Source organism: Macrotis lagotis, chromosome 1 (genome assembly GCF_037893015.1).
Source record: "Macrotis lagotis isolate mMagLag1 chromosome 1, bilby.v1.9.chrom.fasta, whole genome shotgun sequence".
NCBI lineage: Eukaryota > Metazoa > Chordata > Mammalia > Peramelemorphia > Peramelidae > Macrotis > Macrotis lagotis.
Genome location: NC_133658.1, coordinates 227875931 through 227896838, shown reverse-complemented (window position 1 = coordinate 227896838; position 20908 = coordinate 227875931). Strand labels below are relative to the sequence as shown.

Genomic DNA, 20908 nt, shown 5'->3' with positions numbered 1-20908 from the left:
GTGGAATGTGTTTCCCTTGGAAATATAAAAGTATACCTGAATAACTTGTGCCTTTGAATTGATCTTTATGTTCTTATTGCCTTATTCCCTGAAGTAAGGTTACAATGGATTTCATTTTTAGATGAGCCTGAAAAGTACTTTGTGGATTAAATAGAAAACTTGAGTCAATTATTTGATTTAATTTCATCCTATTTTGCAGTTAAGACCTATTTTATTAATGCTAAATTATTGTTGTCAACTTTCAAGGCCTTTCTGAATAATCATTGTTTAAAAGCTAGAACTATGCTTTCTAAAGTCAGTTCTGCTTAATAGTAATTCTGAAAAATGTTCCTTCTAATGGCATTTTAAAAATCTAAGATAATAAACATAAAGTTATATAGCAAGAATATTTATCTGCAACATTTTTTTTATACGTCATTAAAATAGACTCAATTTGGGGCAGTTAGGTGGTGGAGTGGATAGAGCACCAGCCCTGGAGTCAGGAGTGTCTGAGTTCAAATCCGGCCTCAGACACTTAATACTTACCTAGCCGTGTGGCCTTGGGCAAGCCACTTAACCCCATAGCCTTGTGAAAACCTAAAAAAAAGACTCAATTTTCCTCCTTTTTGCTCCCGAAATTCTTTATCCTTTCTCCTTCCATTCTTAAAATATTTTGTTTCTTCATAATGCTAGACTGGAGTTTGTAGTAGCCAACAATAGAAATCAAACTCATAAGGGTTTATGATCATCTTTTTTGGGAAATACTGATCTAGAGGTATATTTAGAAGCAGTGGTAATGGATTGGTGTGATGTTCTTGCTTAATTTAAGAATTTGTTTATTGGGTTTTAATTTTTGTTTTTTTTATGCACATACACAGTCTCAAGGCCGAAGTGAAATATTAATGAGTTTACAAAAAGTCCTGAATGGTCTGGGTGGTGCAGCAGCTTCCTGTCACCGTGATATTTATAAGAATGCAAGATCTCTACTAAGTGACAGATCTATGGCTGTTAGGTGTGCAGTTGCTAAAGTGAGTACTTCATTGACTTCAATTTGATTATCTTATTAATTTTGGGAATTTCCGCTTCCATGCTCAGTTCATTAATGTCTTATCCAGTGTGATTTTTGTTCTTCTCCATTCATTATCCATAAATATCCATAAATTATCCATCAGGAATCTTCTCAATGTTTTGTAGACCTTGCTTTTTAATATTTTTACATTATGCTTATTATTTTGTTTATAGTCAAAGTAATTTATACTTATTTTCTTAAGGTGTTAAATGTGAGACTGGAAAAGTTAAAATATTTTAAGTTGGTTTATTTCATGCATAAAATTGAGTTTTAAGAATAAGAAGCCTCTTGAAAAATTAAATTAATTTTAGTTCTTTTATAAGTATTTCTCATTCATCTTGTAAAAGTGGAATGTCTTTCCCTTGGAAATATAAAAGTGTGCTTGAATAACTTGTGCCCTTGCATTGATCTTTATGTTCTTATCGCCTTATTCCCTGAAGTAAGGTTACAATGGATTTAATTTTTAGATGAGCCTGAAAAGTACTTTGTAGATTAAATAGAAAATTAGTATTTAAAGGGAGTTAGTTTAATATAACATTTTAAGAGTATTTTTGCAATAATCATTGCATATAAATTTGTGCAGATTAGAACTTTTTGACCTCTATCTCTAAATCACATATTTAGTTACTCTCACACTTTAAAGCAGGGGCTGCCAAGGGCCATTTGGATATTTATAACATCATTCAAGAACTATATTGGGTCAAACATTTAATTAATCCACCCCCTCAAAAGCTGCTAGATTTATTGAGTTTCGAGGTATACCTGTGGTTGACTTGGCATCACCAGACCAATACAACCAGCAGGCTGGAAGTTCTTCTTCCCTACTTTAAAGGAATAACCAATCAAAAAATAAGTGAGCACTTTCAGGGTGCCCAGCACTAAGATGTACTGACAATATTGAAAAATTATATCTTAACATTTTAAAATGCAGAATTCCAAATTTATACCATTATATTCTTATCCAGTACAATTCTGTATAGGATTAAAATGTGTACCCAGTATATTTAGATATTTTATATATTATTATTATATATTTCCAGAGAAACAAAGTGAAAAAAGATTGAGAAAGTAAAGCTAAATCATTAATGAAGATTAAACATCTTTGAAATGATGATGTTAAGTTAATGGAAAAACAAGATTTAACATAGAAAAGCTTGACTTAATTAGATTTTTAGGAACATAGCTATCATTTAAATGTAGCATACTCTGAGAGGGAAAGGAGTAGTGATAACTATAATCAAATAAATTTTTTTAAAAAATAAAATCATTAATTAAAGACATTTTTAAAGATTTTTTTCAGACACTATGCTAGACAAAGGAGAGACAAAATTAAAAAAATATTCCTTTTAGAAAAGTAAATACAAAATAAATGCAAAATAAATGCCAAGTAATTTCTGGAGGATGAAAATGTATTAGCCGTTTTGTGGAGCAGAATAGATTTTCTGTAGAAAATAATACATGAGATGAGCTGTGAAAAAAGCTAAGAAGATAAAGAAGGCATGTATTCCTGGAGGAAGAACTACTTGTGCAGAAATATAGAGACAGGAAAAGTTGTGTCCTATACAAAGAGCTGCAAGTAGCCCTCTTTAGTTGGAATGTAACGTGAAAGAGAATAATGTGCATTAAACTTAGAAAGTTAAATTGAAGACCGCCTGTTAAGGTTTAAGAGATGAACAATAGTGTTTTCATCTTATTCCGAGACAAGAAGAGGCTAGTTTCTTTAGTACAAAAGTGAAATGTTCAGAACAATATTTTTTAGGTTTTTGCCAGGCCAATGAGGTTAAGTGGCTTGCCCAAGGCCACACAACTAGGTAACTATTAAGTGACTGAGGCCTGATTTGAACTCAGCTACTCCTGACTTCAGGGCCGGTGCTCTATCCATTATGCCACCTAGCTGCCCCCAGAACAATATTTTAAATAATATCAACTTGGTAACTAGGAAGAAATTGAATTGGAAAAGGGAGAGAATTGAATCATGGAGACCAATTAGAATTTTATGGGAGTATATTAGAAGAGAGATGATGAAGGCCTAAAAGGGGGTGATTTCTGTGTGAGTGGTCAGAGAGTTACATGAGATATTCTGAGGAGACAGAAGCAGCTCAATTTGGCAACTGAATGACTATGTGGGTGAGAGTAAGTGAGAAGATCAAGATGATACTGAGGTTATAAATCTGGATGATTAGAAGAATGGTGCTGCCTTTGATAGTAATAAGGAAGTTTAAAAGAGGGTGGATATAGATTTCACTGTAAAGAAATTATCAAAGGAAAAAACTTCTGATCCTGATGAATTTCACAGGAGAATTCTTTCAAACTTTTAAAGAACAAGTATTGCTGATATTACACAAAATATTCTCAAAAGCTGACAAAAAAGCACTCTCATATTCCTTTTATATGACAAGAAAAGTTTTACTTAAAGCAATGAATGATTTCTTTGCTATATGATATAATATATTTGGAAACTCCTAGGGAATCAGCAAAAATGACAAGGAACTAAGAAATAGAGGGGGATGACAATATTTTTTTTTAATTTTTGCAAGGCAGTGGAGTTAAGTGGCTTGCCCAAGGCCACACGGCTAGGTAATTGTTAAGTGTCTGAAGCCGGATTTGAACTCAGGTACTCCTGACTCCCGGGCTGGTGCTCTATCCACTGCACCACCTAGCTGCCCCGATGACAATGTATTTTGAAAAGCAAATTATCTCAAGTTGCAACCCAAAATGACCTATAATTCTATAAATCTAAGTGCAATTGCCCATGGGGAAGAAACAAGGATTGATGAAAGAGGCTTTTGAGACCTTCCTAGAAAAATAAAACAAAAGTTAAGAAGAAAAACCCAGGTGAGAGTAGATTATTTGACTTGCAAACTTGTCAAACAACAGAAACACAAGAAAGAGAGATAAATACAACTGAAGTAAAGTACAAAGCAGACGGGAACAAACAGTCATGTATATAACTGCAAATCAGATTTGGGGGACTGGCAATAGGTAGAGCAAGGCTTGAGAGGCAGGGATTTAGAGTTCCATTATTAAAGTGTTTTACAGATGAGGGACTGGCTAAATCTTGACTATACAACCTTAGGCTTACTTCATCATGTCAACATTTGTCTCAAAGTTAATCAGCATCACTTTAGGATTCCCTTATTTATATAACATTTTATCCTAGTTTGGTTGGACATAAGTGGAGTTTGCTGGGACCTTATAGACTGAAAACAGTTAGTGAAAGCAAGTGCTGTTGCATGGAGTTTAGCTGACATCTCCTAATTTAGTACAGTTTCAGGGTGTAACCTCCTTTTGAGGCAGTTGCAAATGGCTTTTCTGTTCTCTTAATTCATGAGAGAAGTGTGCATGAGGCTTCTGTGTCTGCTCTCATAGTAACTTCTTTGTTTCCCCCATATGCAATCTTACTATTATTTACACTTTAAATTGACTACCACATACTATATGAATGGTTGGGGGGGGATGAAGAGGTCCAGAGAACGATTTAATTTAGCATTACTATTAGAAAGGGGGGGGGATACCTAGAAAGACCCCAATGGGTTAAAAAAGAAAAAAAATCATCATTTTAGAGAATTCCTATAAATACAAACCAATGAGGAGTGAAATGAATATAATATACATACGTATATATATATGGATAATATTGTAAAGAAAAAGCAACTTTAAAAGACTAAAGAACTGATCACAGTGATAAACAATCACATGTCCAGAGGACCCTTGATGAAACATGTTCCCCACCTCCTGACATAGAGGTGATGGACCCAAGGTGCAGAAAAAAAAAACACTGTTGATTTTGCTTAACTATATTTATTTGTTACAAGAGAAATAGGGCAAGGGAAAGTTTGAGGAGAAAGGTGTATTCTACATTTAATAGTAATGCAGAAAAAAAAAGTAAATCATTGAAACATTTTTAAAATACACAGAGTTCCAAATTCCTTCACTCCCTGTTATTGAGAAGGTAAGCAATGTATTAGTTATATGTGTTAAATCATGAAAACATTTTCATTTAGCCACATCATCAAAAAAAAGCAAGACAAATAAAGAAAATGGTAGTCCAATAAATCTTAAATTATCTTTCCATGATGTATTTTTTTTTGCATGGTAGTGGGGTTAAGTGACTTGCCCAAGGTCACACAGCTAGGTAATTATTAAGGATCTGAGGCCACATTTGAACTCAGATACTCCTTACTCCAGGATTGGTGCACTATTCTCTGCACCACCCAGCTGCCTCTTCCATGATCTATTTTTTTTTAAAGATTTTATTTGAGTTTTGAGTTTTACAATTTTTCTCCCAATCTTACTTCCATCCCTCCACCCCCCTCCCCCATGGAAAGCAATCTGTCAGTCTTTATTTTGTTTCCATGTTGTACATTGATCCAAATTGAGTATGATGAGAGAGAAATCACATCCTTAAGGAAGAAACAAAAAGTATAAGAGATAACAAGATCAGACAATAAGATATCTGTTTTTTTCCTAAATTAAAGGGTATACTCCTTGAAATTTGTTCAAACTCCATGGCTCTTTATCTGGATACAGATGGTATTCTCCATTGCAGACAGCCCAAAATTGTCCCTGGTTGTTGTACTGATGGAACAAGCAAGTCCATAAAGGTTGAACATCACCCCCATGTTGCTGATAGGGTGTACAGTGTTTTTCTGGTTCTGCTCATCTCACTCAGCATCAGTTCATGCAAATCCCAACAGGCTTCCCTGAATTCCTGTCCCTCCTTGTTTCTAATAGAACAATAGTGTTCCATGACATACATATACCACAGTTTGCTAAGCCATTCCTCAATTGAAGGACATTTACTTGATTTCCAATTCTTTGCCACCACAAACAGGGCTGCTATGAATATTTTTGTACAAGTGATGTTTTTGCCCTCTTTCATCATCTTTTCAGGGTATAAACCCAGTAGTTGTATTGCTGGATCAAAGGGTATGCTCATTTTTGTTGCCCTTTGGGCTTAGTTCCAAATTTCTCTCTAGAAAGGTTGAATGAGTTCACAGCCCCACCAACAGTGTAATAGTGTCCCAGATTTCCCACAACCCTTCCAACAATGCCATGATCTATTTTTGAGGTTAGTTGTTTTTCCAATGAAATATTTTACAGTTCCTTCTATTTTTTTCGTTCTTTTAATTTTGTTTTATTGGTTTTTGAAGTCTCATGGAGTCATTAGCTTCCACTTTCTGAATTGTAATTTTTTGAACTTATATTCTTTAATGAGCTTTTTTATCTCTTTTTCCTTTTGGCCAGTTCTGCTATTTAAGGAGTTCTTTTTCTAAGTGAATTTTTTTAACTCCTTTTTCAATTTGCCTATTTTGTTTTCAAAGAAGTTCCTTACTTTAATGAATATTAATTTTCTTTTCATTATTTTCTTTAATCACTCTCATTTCCTTTCCCAATTTTCCTCTACCACTCTTAACTGTTCTTTAACTTTTTTGGAAATTCTTGTTGGATTTTTTGTCCAGTTCAGATTTTTTTTTGAGGCTTCAGTGGTAGTTATTTTTAGACATTGCTGTCTTCTTCTGATTTTGTTTCTTTCTCTTCCCTGTCATTGCAGTATCTTTTTATGATCAAATTATTTTTTTTTTGTTCATTTTTTCAGCCTGTCTCTTGATTATGAACTTTATATTAAAATTGGACTCTGCTTTGTAGGAGGTGGAACAAACTAGAACCATGCTTTAGATTTTTTCATGCTTCTGTTTTCAGCTCTGGGTGTCTGTAAATTTTCAGTGCTAACCCTATGATTTAAGGATAGATGTGGCCACTGCTGGTCTAATGTTTATCTGGAAATAGATCTTGTTCTTATGCAACTGGTCTGAAAGGTACTTTTGCTGCTGTCATAACCACTTCCAAGGATCACTGTTGGTTGGTATTGCCTCTGTGGGTGCTCCTTGCTTAGCTTCCACCCACATTTCACAGACTTTTCCTCTTAATCTTCTGAATAGTTCTAGGCTAGAAAAATGTCTCACACTGACCTTTTGTTGACTTTGACCAGTCTGCAACACAATTTGAGGCATTTTAAAAAATTTTTTGGAAAGGAATGTTGAGGGAGTCTGCCTGTTTTAATCTGCCATCCTAGTTTTACCCCTATTATTTATGTTTTAGGGGGAAAAAAAGTGTCATGAATTATAGATTTACAATTTTATATTCTTTTTATTATCTAACTACTCATCTTTTGGTGTTAAATTTAGATTAACTTTAAAATCCCTAAATAATAAAATCTTTTTGTCTCTCTTTTCTCATCAATCTATCTAAATTGGTATAGGCACTTTAGCTCCTCTGTTGTCCTTGAAAGTCTTTGAACAGATATAGTTAGATTATACAAATAAACATATATATATATGTGTGTATGTGTGTGTGTGTATAATTATTAATCTATGCATTATAATGATGTTATTAAATATATTTTAGATGTATTATGCTTTCTACTATAGGTTCCCCAGCTTGACAGAAAATCATATTTTGAATTAATCAATAAATTGATATGTAATAATGTTTCATAATTTTTTTTTGAATTTTACAATTTTTCCCCCCATCTTGCTTCCCTCTCCCCCCCCAGAAGATCTGATAGTCTTTACATTGTTTTCCATGCTATACACATTGATCAAAATTGAATGTGTTGAGAGAGAGATCATATCCTTAAGGAAAAAAATAAAATATAAGACAGCAAAATTACCTAATAAGATACCTTTTTTTTTTTTTAAATTAAAGGTAATAGTCTTTGGGCTTTGCTTAAATTCCACAATTCTTTCTTTGGATACAGATAGTGTTCTCCATCATAGGTAACTAAAATTGCCCCTGATTATTGCATTGATGGAATGAGCAAGTCCATTAAGGTTGATCATCACCCCCATGTTGCTGTTATGGGGTCCAATGTTCTGATTCTGCTCATCTCGCTCAGCATCAGTTCATGCAAACCATTCTAGGCTTCTCTGAATTCCCATTCCATTTAGTATTCTATAACATACATATAGTTTTGTTGTTTCTGAATTATTTTGTATTTGTGTGAAAATGTCCATAGCTAGATTATGATCTCCTTGAGCATAATATCTATATACTTTTTTTGTAGTAGGTACTTAATAAATTCTTAAAAACTTGAAAAAATAGTGTAATTTTCCTAATATAATTCCTTCCTCTGTAGTTTTACAGAACAAATTTTCAAACAGTATTTATCTTCAGATCAATTTAATAAAATCTAATATGTCTAAATCATTTTTGAAATTAATTTAACTTTAAAATATCTCTTCTACCTTATAGTGCCTGCTAGAACTACAGAATGAAGCTGTATTTATGTGGACAGCAGAATTGGAAAATGTAGCCACACTGTCTTTTAAAGCTTTGGAAAGTTCAAATTATGGGGTTCGAGTAGCAGTGGCAAAACTCTTGGGAACAGTCATGGCTACCGCATTGATACCTAAACAGGCAACAGGTACTGAATTATTCATAAACACAGCTATATGCCTATACTTTTATTTCATATGTTTTTTAACATTTTTCCATTAAAAATCTTAAACTAAGAACATTTATGATTTCTGAATTCATTTAATGTTAGTTATATTGTAAAATTTTAAATACCATAAAAACTTCACTATTATTTTAAACTAAAAGGTGTTATTCACAGATATTTAATATATCCTCCTAAATTATGTTCCAATAGACATTTAAAATTGACAAATTTGTTCTGATTTACTTGTTTTCAGTTGTTTCTGGCTCTTCATGACTCCATTTGGGGAATTCTTGGTAGAGGCACTGGATTGTTTTGTCATTTTCTTCCCTAGCTTATTTTACAAATGAGGAAACTAAAGAGGTTAGGGTTAACTTACTTTATCCAGGGTAACACACTAATAAGTCTTTAGTTCAGATTTGAACTTTGAAAATGAGTCTTCCTAACTCCAGACCCAACATTCTATTCTGTTTCACCACCTAGCTGCCCCTTAAATATTTTTGTCTTAAAATATGAAATTCTACATATAATTTCCTATTAAATAGGTGATAAATAGTTTGTATGTAATTTTGATACAGTGGTACTATTAGTACTCTTAAAATTCTTCATGTTCTTTTGAAAGTAAGTTCTACTTTAATGGTCATGAAAATGACCTTAGAGCCAATGGGCAAATCCTACCTTGAAGAAAAGTCTATGAGTAAGTCTCATGATAGCTTTTCATTGCATATTCCTTAGCATGTTCCTTGATAGACCTTGTCCTCAAATGACTTCAGATGTCTTTGTCTGGCTTCCTTTGCTGACCTAGATTGAAAAATGATTCACAATATCTTCTTTTTCTTGCATTTTCCCCATCAGGATTTTATCTACTGTGTTTTCTAAATCAATTTTATGGAGTTTTAGGGGCAGAAGCTTGATATACTTCTTCCTACTGCTCCTTCAATTTCACTCTGTTAGCCTGAATTATATTTTAATGCTAGTAAAAAGTAACAGCAATTTTTGAAGCCAACAATGATTATTTAGTGTACATTGTAATGGCAAAATATATGTAGTATATTTTAGAAAGATTTTATTAAGAATAAACCTAAAGTAATTTTTATTTGCAATCCAAAATAGTTAATCATGAAAACTATCTTCTTACACTACTTATTCTTTATGAAAAAGCAATATATCTTATGGCTACAAATTTATTAATTTTTTTTCCTCTAAAAGTAATGCGCCAGAATGTGAAAAGAGCTACTTTAGATGAAGTTTTAGAGCTCATGGCCACAGGATTTCTACGTGGAGGGTCCGGATTTTTAAAGAGTGGTGGAGAAATGCTAAAAGTTGGTGGGTCAGTTAATCGTGAAGTAAGAGTTGGAGTTACACAGGTTCGTATTAGCTATGTAAAAATTGTCATTGTTTCTTATTTTTCGCTTCATAAATTTTATAAAACCAGTTGCAAAATAATAGCAAATACATAGACATTTGTAACTTTATATGTGAAATATCACTTTAATATTTTATCTTATTTCTTTAAACTTTTTTATAAAATTAGTTACATTTGTTCTGTTAATTTATGTGTCTAGACATATGTTATTCACATATGCATAAATGTGTATCTACCTATTCTATCTGTATGGAGGTTGGCATTTCAACAATTATACAACTTTTGAGTTATCTTGAACTCATATTATGCTAATAAGGGCATAAATATCCAAGAGTTAAATTTTTAATTAAAATTTTAAAAATTCTTATTTCTTTATATGATTGCTTAAAAGTGATGGCTATCACATTATCACACAACTGTCTATGTGCAATTTGAACTGGTTGTCTCATAGTCATCTCAACTTAAAGTTCAAATTCATCCTTCTCAACTATTCTATTGCTTTCAAAGGCATTATTACCCTTCCATTTATCCAGGTTCATAACCTTAGTCTATTTCTCACTCTCACTCATCCAGCCTATTTGAGATCCCTTGCCAGATCTTACTTTTTCTATCTCTTCATCTCATATCTCCTGAGCACTCACAAGGCTATAATAATTTAGACCCTCTTTATCTTTTGCCTGGACCATGACAATAGCCCCCCAATTGATCATCCTGTCTCAGTCTTATTATTATCCTAATCTTCCACATAACTACCAAAGTGAATTTCTTAAATGTGTAGGTCTGATGATGTCATCTTTGTATACATTAAACTCCACTGGTTCCCTCTTACCTTTAAGGCCAACTGTAAAGTCTTTTGTTTGCCATTTAAGTCTCTTTATATTTCTCCTCTTCCTATCTTCCTCTTAGAAAGCCTTATTTACTATTCACTCCTGTTTTACTAATCTACTTGGTTTTCCACATAACTCAGTGTTCCATCTCCCATTTCCCTGACTTTATACTTGCTTTTCTCCTATGTATAGATTGTATTCCTTCCTTATTTCTGCCTCTGAATATTCTTGTATTTCTTCCAGACTTGGCTCATGTTTTCTAGTCCCTTAGCTGCTGATGAACTTCTTCCCAAAACTACCTTTTATTGGTTTTGTGCATATTATATATATTTCCCCCCCCCCCCCATTAGATACAGGCTTCCTTCTTAGGATCAGGAACTCTTTTGCTTTTTGCTTTTTTTCAAAGTAGACACTTCATAAATGCTTGCTTGATTAGATATATTTCTAGAATTATTGATTAGCTCCAAGATACATTTTTCCTGCCTTTAGTAGAAGCTAAAAGGAGTTTGTGACAATTGAGTCTTAATCCTCCCATAAATCTAGGCATTTGGGATAAATGAAGTGAAAATGAATATTCTTTAGAATCTAAGCCTCTACCTTTTGAAGAATATTAGAGAAGCAAAGTTTTGTAGCCTTACAGCTGTGTTTTTATCATTTTCTCCATTTCAAAATGTGATTTTTTTTTTCTAACCCTGAGATCTTCTATGAAGTGGTTTTGGGCTTTGTTTTTTGAAATTGTTTTATTTGTAAATGGAATTAATTTCATTTATTTTAGGTCTTAAATTGCATTTTATTCTGCTTGCAGGCATATGTTGTTTTTGTTACAACATTAGGTGGTCAATGGTTAGAACGCAGCTTTGCTACATTCTTATCCCATGTACTTGATCTGGTTTCACACCCTCGGGCCACTCAAACACATGTAGAAGCTGTGTACTCAAGAAGATGTGTCTCCTTTATCCTCAGAGCTACTGTAGGCAGTTTGCTTGGGGAAAAAGCTCAGATTGCAGCTGCCAAAGAAATCTGCCAAGCTATTGGAAAACAAATGAAAGCAGTGGGTGAGGATTATTTTTCTTTCACTTTGTAAGTAAATTTTGGAAATTAATAATAAATAGGATCAAAAATCATATTTATACAATGTGAAAGGACTACAGAGGCTGTCTAGTTCCATTGCCTCATTTTTCATATAAAGAAACTGATGACCAGAGAGGTGTATGTGTGTAATTTTCCCAAGATCACATAGGAGGAAGTATTTAAACCTAAATTCTCTGTCTCCTGAACCCATTTAATAACTAATAACTATAAAAAGGTAATGTTTATTACAATTACCTTGATCCCTGATACTTCAAATATTTCTAAAATTCTTGAAAATTGAATCCAAATAAGTTAGTTATCTGCCCATGTTCTTGTTTCTCTTTGGATTTACTTAGCTAGCAAATTTTTTATGAAGAAGACTAAATTCAGACCCATTCTCATTAAATGATCATGAATTATGGATTAGTGAAATTCATACTAGTGAAGCTTGCTTTAAAGATATTTACTTAATAATTTGTTCTATATTGACATCTTGATTAAAATTGAATTTGTGAGTTAGCCAAAATGAAACAAACTTTAAAAACAGAAAGCCTTGGAGTTAATTATTTCCAGCTTTTTAATGACCACTGTTGAGAACCTTGTTAACCTAAATTTAATTCAATTATAGGAAGTTAGAAAATTAAATCAGTCATTTCTTTGTATCTTTTGATATACCTAGAGATAAATTTTAGTATCAGAGGCATAAAATGGCAGTCATCTTAAAGGTCATCTTTGTATTCTACTTCTCTTTGGTTTTCATTAATTCTGCCTATCTTCAAGTTAGCTATCATTGGTGGAAGATTATTCTTCCTTTGTATTTATCTTAAGAACCATGAATTATCTTTGTTAAGTGTTTTTTAACTTTGGCTGGCAATTAAAAAAAATTATCTGGTTCTTTGTGGCAATATTTACCATCAAATAACAGGGCCATTACTCCTTGAAAATGAATCCAGGGTGGCTAGGTGGCGCAGTGGATAGAGTACCGGCCCTGGAGTCAGGAGTACCTGAGTTCAAACCGACCTCAGACACTTAATAATTACCTAGCTGTGTGGCCTTGGGCAAGTCACTTAACCCCATTTGCCTTGCCAAAAAAAAAACCCCAACAAAAAAAAATGAATCCAGTAACAATCTTCAAAGTTATTTTCAGTGTAGGCCTTCATATTAAACTAGCCATGTGAGAAGAAAAATGATTCTAGGATGCATATATTTGATACACTTTATTGAAGTAGTTAAATTTTTATTGAGTCACTATGCTATGATCTCATGATTCCTTTAAAACTTTTAATATTCATTGTCATTGATACTGATAACTGGGAAATAATGATTAAAATATGACTTGATTTGTAGCCATTAAACATGTTATTTTAAAAAATAATTCAACTAAAGAAACTTGAAATCAAAATTTTAATTTACTCATAATAAATACCTGATTTTTTTTTTTTTGTTTGTTTCTCCAGAAGCAGTAGTGAATGATACAAGTAGTGAAAACAAATCTGGAGCTGCTGACATAGCTGCAAGTCAGCATGTGATGGTGTGTGCCCTGCAGGAGCTTGGTAGCTTAGTTCAAAGCTTAAATGCTACTGCGTCTCCTCTTATTCAGGAAGCATCTATAGGTATGAACTTGACTTAGTTGCAAAAGTCTTTCTTAAGATTTGGGAATAACTTTTAATATTATAGTGCAATTGATATTTATTATTCATCTTTTTCAGACAATAATACTGTCTCATTGAAATCTGATTTGCTTCAGCTCTTCTATAAAGTAATTTTAAATGATGGTAAAATGATTAATCAGATGTGGAGAAAGTTTAAGAATTATAAAGAATACAAAAAAACCTGTCAAATTTTCCCCCCTTTAATGTTCAATTTTATTTTAGTCTTTAATGCATTTTTCTGCTTCTACATAGTTTTTAATAAGTAACAGTTATTGATAAAATATGTGACTAGGTATAACAAAAATTCTCATAAGATAATTAACTGGGTTTTCCATGAACTATAAGTTCCCTGAGGAGAAGCAACTGTGTTGTTTTAGTGTTTCCTAACATTACCTTTTATATAGTCAGTGATTGAATATATAGTTAATGAATAGCTCTACAAGCATTATGGAATTAAGAAAAATGTATAAACCTTTGTGAAATTGTAGGTAGTATAATACTGATTTTATAGTCAATTTATAATATTGTGAAATATTTGAAAGTGTAGATACTATAATTTTTTATAATTAATTTATACTGATTTTCCACTCAAAAAAACTAAAATATATTAGTTCCTCTTTTCTGTGAAGACTCTTGTGTTCTATTGCTTCTTTACCATCCTTCTTCTTCCCTTCCATTCCAGTTGAAAGTACTCTTCCAGTCCTCAGATTTCAAATATTACCTTGCCTAAACTGTTTCTTTTTTCTTATCACATACTATTATGGTTATAGTATACATGCTTTTACCCTCACAAATTATAAGCTCCTTGTGATTTAGTTCTTTTTTTTTATGTTTTTTTTTTGTTTGTTTGTTTTTGGTAAAGCAGTAGGGTTAAGTGGCTTCCCAAGGCCACACAGCTAGGTAATTATTAAGTGTCTGAGACCAGATTTGAACTTAGGTACTCCTGACTCCAGGGCCAGTGCTCTATACACTGCCCCTGATTAGATCTATATCATTCATATACATTGTAACTTTGTATGAATATACTTATATATGTAGTTATGAAGATGGAAAAATGAGGTTTCAGATAAAAAGGGGGCTTAAAGATCAATCTTTGGGGATTAGTTTTTGTGAAGAATTCACCAACTCTGACTCAGGAAGGTAAAAATGGCTAAGGTTGCACAAACAGTTTACAATTTACCACAAGAAGTCTACAAATTAAAAAAAAAGTTCATAGGTAACAAGTTGCTACAGAAGGCTCACAGGTTAGGTTCTTTGGAGAAGCAGCAAGATAGTGATTTTCAGTAAGAAGAGGGTAAGAGAGTTTGGGGAATCAGCCTCCCCGAAGTAGGCTGACTTCCCACAGGGGATAAGTAGTAGAGAAGAGTGAGTGTGTGGGGTCATACTCCACAAGAGTAGGCTAACTTTAATAAAGACAAACAGCATAATTAATAGACAAGATAAGTAGTAAAGAAAGGTAAAAGGGTAGGAGAGTTTGGGGGAGTGGTTTCCCCCCAGAATGGACTGCCCTCTAAAGGAAGGTGAGCCACCATGAGTAGTAAAGAAAGATAATAGAGGTGAGGGATGTCACTACCCCAGAGTCAGCTACTCTCCAAAGTCAGAGGAGCAGCTCAGCTGAAAAGTGAGTTGGGCTTTTAAGGAGGATATAGGTGGGTGGGTGGGGAATGTTGATGAGGGGCAGTAGCTCAAGGAATTAAATATGATAGGCAGGTAACTCTGAAAGTAGAGTTGAAGTTTTGAGAGGTTATATAGTTTAGTAATGGTAGATCAAAGACTTAATCCTATTAGACTAGGGCAGGGATCCAGTAATTTGTTGGTAGAAGCTTATCTTTTGCCTGAGAGGGACAAGGTACTTTACTGAAAGTTCACTGACCTTATTTCATAGCCTGGAAAAAGAAAGTTACTGGGACTCTGGGAGGAGCAAGGTACTTGGTAAAGGTTCATTGATTTCTCTCATAACTTGGATGATGAGATGGGATGGGGAGAAGAGATATAGTCAGTACAGAGGTTACAGATTAATAACTATAAAACATTTCTGTCCAATATTTCCCTTCATATATATGTAAGTCTCTCCAGGGTTCTGTATTGTGCCTAGACACTTATTTTTTTAAATTTAATTCAGTTATCTCAGTAAATTAATAAGAAAATCAAGAACAATCAAGTCAGCAGTCATTTATTAAGCACCTACTATGTACTAAATGTTGCAGATACACAGAAAGTTAAAAAATATTTCTTTGCCGTCAGGATCTTAAAATCTAATGGAAAAGAAAACATTCAAACAACTGTGTACAAATAAAATATAGCTATATAAAATAAACACATTTTTTGTTTACACATACGTGTATATATATATATATATATATAAATATATTATATATGTGTATATATAATACACACACACACACATATACTCAAGATAATCAGATGTTATAGGAAGGCACTAGTATTTAGGGGAAGCAAAGCTTCCTTGTAGAAGACTATGTTTTTACATCAAGCTGTAAGGAAGCCAGGAAAACCAGGAAACTTTTTAAGCATTTGGAGAAGACCTGAGAAAATGTACAAAGTTAGAGAGCTGGGCCTGATTTACCTGACCTCTTGATTTCTAGGCTGTTCAGTCCACCTCCTTTGAATTTCTACATTGAATTAGTATGTTTAATATAATAATATAATACTTTGATGGTTCTGTTATCTCATTAATATGTAACCTTTTCCATTGTTGCTTCATCTAGTATGACTCTTGTTCACATATTCTCCTAATTCCTTCATAAGAATTCACCAAAAAGATTCATAGCTTCATGCTAATACTGCATGAATACCAGTGGATTGCACCCCTCTGTTCATGAACTATTCTTTTGCTTTTGTTACATTAGTAGCCCACCTCCTTTTCCAGTCATACAACTCCCCAATAATATCATTTTTGCTGCTTCTCCTGTGTAATTTTGCATTGGTAATATGTCACCTCCTAATATGCACTCCATGAGCCTTTTCAGAGATGTTTTTATATCCTCCTATATATTTTAAAAAGTGGACCTTTGATTCAGGGGAAACCCTTGGGATCACTAAAACCATCATACAATTTTCCAAATGCTGCCTAGTCTCCTCATACCCTCCTATTCACTTTAAGCAAAGGGGTTAAGTGACTTGCCTAAGGTCACAGAGCTAAGTAAGTACTAAGTATCTGAGCCAATGTGAACTCAGGTCCTCCTGACTCCAGGGCTGGTGCTTCTCCTGTTCACTTTTTTTTTTTGGCAAGACAGTGGGGTTAAGTGACTTCCCCAGGGTCACACAGCTAGGTAATTACTAAATATCTGAGGATGGATTTGAATTCAGGTCCTCCTGACTCCAGGGCCAGTCCTATGCCACCTAGCTCCCCCCTCCTGTTCACTTCTAAATCAGTTGATTATCCATTTCATTTATTTACCAGACTGTTTTATTTTGATGTTTTCTTTCTATAGGTTTTATTCTGGTCTCATTGACTCTCAATTAAGTCAGAGCACACTTCTTACCTGTTCTAAAAAGGAAAGGATACTTCTTCCTTTCTTTCCTGTTAAATAGAACAAAGCAAAAGAAAAGAGAAGCCTTGTATCTGATGACATACATTTCTTTTCTATAAATTTCATATAAAGAATGAAAGAGGGATGGCTGGGTGGCGGAGTGGATAGAGCACCGGCCCTGGAGTCAGGAGTACCTGGGTTCAAATCCGGTCTCAGACACTTAATAATTACCTAGCTGTGTGGCCTTGGGCAAGCCACTTAACCCATTGCCTTGCAAAAAAAGAAAAAGAAAAAAAGAATGAAAGAAATCATAACTGAATCCTCATATATTCAGAGCTAAATAGGACAAGGAACCATCAAATTTACCAATTATATTTTAATGAAGAAGTTGAGGCTAGAAGTGGTGATAGGAATTTTTCCATAGTTGTGCAATTAATAACTAAATAAAGAGGAATGATTTCAACTCAGCTCAAAATTAAATTTATAGCAGATTGGAAGATGAATTAAAAATATTATCAATATTTTTGATTCTTGTTTTTCAGGACAAATAATTGAAAAATTATTTGAATCTTCTGTCTAATTCTAAATCAAGCAACATTTTAGTAGATATAATTATAACTAGAATTTTATGTTTCAGAAATTTCCCTTTAAGTAAATTTTTGTTAATAAACAGCTGATAGAACATAGTCTTTCACTAGGTTATAAAAATTATTTGTGGAAAAACTATTATTTTGATTGGTAGAATTGGTCCTCCTGATTTTTAAGAGTATATCTTTGTGTTTAAACTTCTTCTTCAGGTCTTTTGGAAACTGTAACATCAGTTCTTCTGCATCCCAGTATGGCTGCCCGACTTGCTGCAGCATGGTGTTTGCGTTGTGTAGCTGTGGCATTACCTTTCCAGTTAACTCCATTTCTAGACAGATGTGCAGAAAGGCTCAATAATTTGAAGACCTCACCTGAAGCTGTTAGTGGTTACAGTTTTGCAATGGCTGCTTTGTTAGGTGGAGTACATCAGTGCCCATTGGGTATCCCTCATGCCAAAGGAAAGGTAAAATGTAGATTATAGATAGTTCATAATCATAAATATTCGTTAAGCATCTACCATTAAAGATACTTAGATTACATAAAAATATTTTAGTAGTGATGACAGTTAAAAACTAAAAATTTAAAATACCCAAAACTATACTTGTGTTCATCAGAAATTTTACTATTTCATGGTTCCTTTATTTAATTGTGGCTATTCAGTTTACGAGTACTGACTCCAGCACATCTATATTTTATTGTTTGTGAATACCTATTATCAAGGAAATCATCATTAACCTGCATCCAAGTTGGTGTTGAACCTTTCCAACTTTTGAACAAGAGTGAATCTTTTACAACACATCTTATCCTCATACTTGAAACCTTGCTACCTCATTAGGATTTAACAAAGCCTATATTCTCCAAATCTAGCCTTCAAGAATCCCAAATTACCTCCATATCATAAAAAGGCATAGATGGAGAATTTTTAAATTGGAGAATTTCAGTTATATAAGAAACTTTAGAGACTAGAATATTCATAACAATATAGACTATAAGAAATTCCTATTGACAGATAAAACAAAACTTTTAAATTAAGCTTTGCTTTGGATATTTTCAAAGTTTTTATATATTGTCTTTATGTAAATTTATTTGGACTGTAGGACCCTCTTATAATAAATATTTCTGCTTTCAGGGATAAATATTTTCATTTATTTGTATTCTAAAATGTCAAAAACAAACAAACCTGGGAACCATCAATGTATAGAAACCATAATTCAGCATTTATTATTTTGTTGAGTGCCTCATAATTAAAAAAAAAATTATATAAGGCAATGGGGTTAAATGACTTATCCAAGGTCACACAGCTAGACAATTATTGTGTGTCAGATTTGAACTGTTTCTCCTGACTCCAGGGCCAGTGCTCTATCCACTGTGCAACCCAGCTGCCTGTGCCTCGTAATTTTTAACAAAATTTTTTGTCCATAGTTAATGAGTGTGAAAATAAATTGTATTTTAATATTATGATTTTCTTCCAGCCAGCTAAATTTGTCTTTACACATTTCCTGTGGGACAGATGGAGATTCAAATATTCTTTTTTAATGTAGAAATTGGTCTTTATCCATCTCATAATTTGTTTCCTATTGATCTGTTCTTCCTCTGAATGCATTTCTGCCAGTAATTTGAGCACTTAAACTTAGACTGATTCATAATCGTTCATTTTGTATGTTCAATCCCCCTAAAGCATTTTAAATTCTTTTTTTTAGTTTAGTTTTTTTTTTTTTTTTGCAAGGCAATGGGGTAAAGTGGCTTGCCCAAGGCCACACAGCTAGGTAATTATTAAGTGTCTGGGGTCGGATTTGAACTCAGGTACTCCTGACTCCAGGGCCGGTTGGTGCTTTATCCACTGCGCCACCTAGCCACCCTGCTTAAATTCTTTGAGAATGAAAAATTATCTCATTTTTTATTTTCTCTGTAGTACCTAAAAAAGTACCAAGCACAGGTAGAGATGGTCAGTATATAACTGAATTTAAGGGATTTGCCAAAGATCTCACAATAATCAGTAGATTTGGAACTAGAATATATCCATGTTCCATAGCTTTTTATTTTGTGGTTTTATTATGACAACATGTTAACAAAAATTACATTTGAATCAGACAATAAAGTCATCAAGCATTTTTCAAGGACTTTTGAATGTGCCAGGTTACTAAGGGGAATATGAAAAAAAGTTAAAAAAAAAGTTTGATTCCTTAGTCACTAGAATGCTGGGCCTGGAGTCAGAGAGATATAAGTTTAGATGTGCCCTTAGATATTTATTGGCTGTGTGAACCTGGAAAGTCAATTAATTTCCATCAGTTTTGGGCTCTCTAACTAGAAAATGAGGATAATAACTTTTACTTCTTGGGTTGTTTTAAGGATTGAAAGACATTTGTTTTTTTGGTTTTATATATATAATTTATTTTCCAATTATATACAGTAGTAGTTTCTACCTATCATTTTTTGGTAAGGTTTTGAATTTTACAATTTTTTTTCCCCACCTACCTTCCCTCCCCCACTGCCCCACAGAAGGCAGTTTGATAATCTTTGCGTTGTTTCCATGCTATACATTGATCAAAATTGAATGTGTTGAGAAAAAAATCATATACTTGAGGAAAAAATTAAATGTCTGAGATAGCAAAATTAGGTAGTACATAAGATAACTTTTTTTTTAAATTGAAGGTAATAATAGTCTTTGGATATTGTTCAAACTCCATAGTTCTTTCTCTGGTTCCAGATGGTATTCTCCGTAGCAGATACCCTAAAATTGTCCCTGATGATTGCACTAATGGAATGAGTAAATCCATTAAGGTTGATCATCACCCCCATGTTGCTGTTATGCTGTACAGTGTCCTTCTGGTTCTGCTCATCTTGCTCAGCATCAGTTCATACAAGTCTTTCCAGGATTCTCTGAATTCCCATCCCTCCTGGGTTTCTAATAGAACAATAGTATTCCATAACATACATATACCACAATTTGTTTGGACATTCACTCAATCTCCAATGAAAGACATATTTATAAAATACTTAAGAGCATTTAGTTCTTAAGTACATAGTATGTACTTCATAAATATTGTTTTTTTCTTTCTTAGATTTATTTAAAGTTAGAATTTAACATTTTCTTTGCAGATGGTAGTAAGCATTGCTGAAGATCTCTTACGAACTGCTGCTCAAAACAGTAGACTGTCCTTGCAGCGTACTCAAGCTGGATGGCTTCTACTTGGAGCACTTATGACTTTAGGTATAATTAATTATTTGAATTGGATTTTTACTTACTTCCTCTCTTGTGTACGTAAATGACAAAAAATATTTCAGTTTGAAATAATTTGAACGCTTAATTCTAAATTTTGAATGACATTAACAAATAGAAATTTTATATTGACATTATATTTAGAATTAAACTGCATATACATTTTGTGTGTTCATATTAGTTGCCATTGACAGCAATATAAAG

General features: G+C 33.2%; 1 protein-coding gene across 4 annotated transcripts in view; it reads left to right on the top strand.

Annotated features, from left to right (window-relative positions):
• The window catches only part of HEATR5B (HEAT repeat containing 5B), a 136307-nt gene that overhangs the window by 10286 nt on the left and 105113 nt on the right, over positions 1-20908 (top strand). For all 4 annotated transcript variants that reach the window (XM_074209704.1, XM_074209702.1, XM_074209701.1 and 1 more), the window contains 7 exons: positions 858-1007; positions 8303-8474; positions 9699-9856; positions 11488-11737; positions 13211-13366; positions 17697-17947; positions 20584-20695. In XM_074209704.1, coding sequence (XP_074065805.1) covers positions 882-1007; positions 8303-8474; positions 9699-9856; positions 11488-11737; positions 13211-13366; positions 17697-17947; positions 20584-20695 — 1225 coding nt within the window. In that variant the 5' untranslated portion in view covers positions 858-881. The remainder of the gene's footprint in view (positions 1-857; positions 1008-8302; positions 8475-9698; positions 9857-11487; positions 11738-13210; positions 13367-17696; positions 17948-20583; positions 20696-20908) is intronic.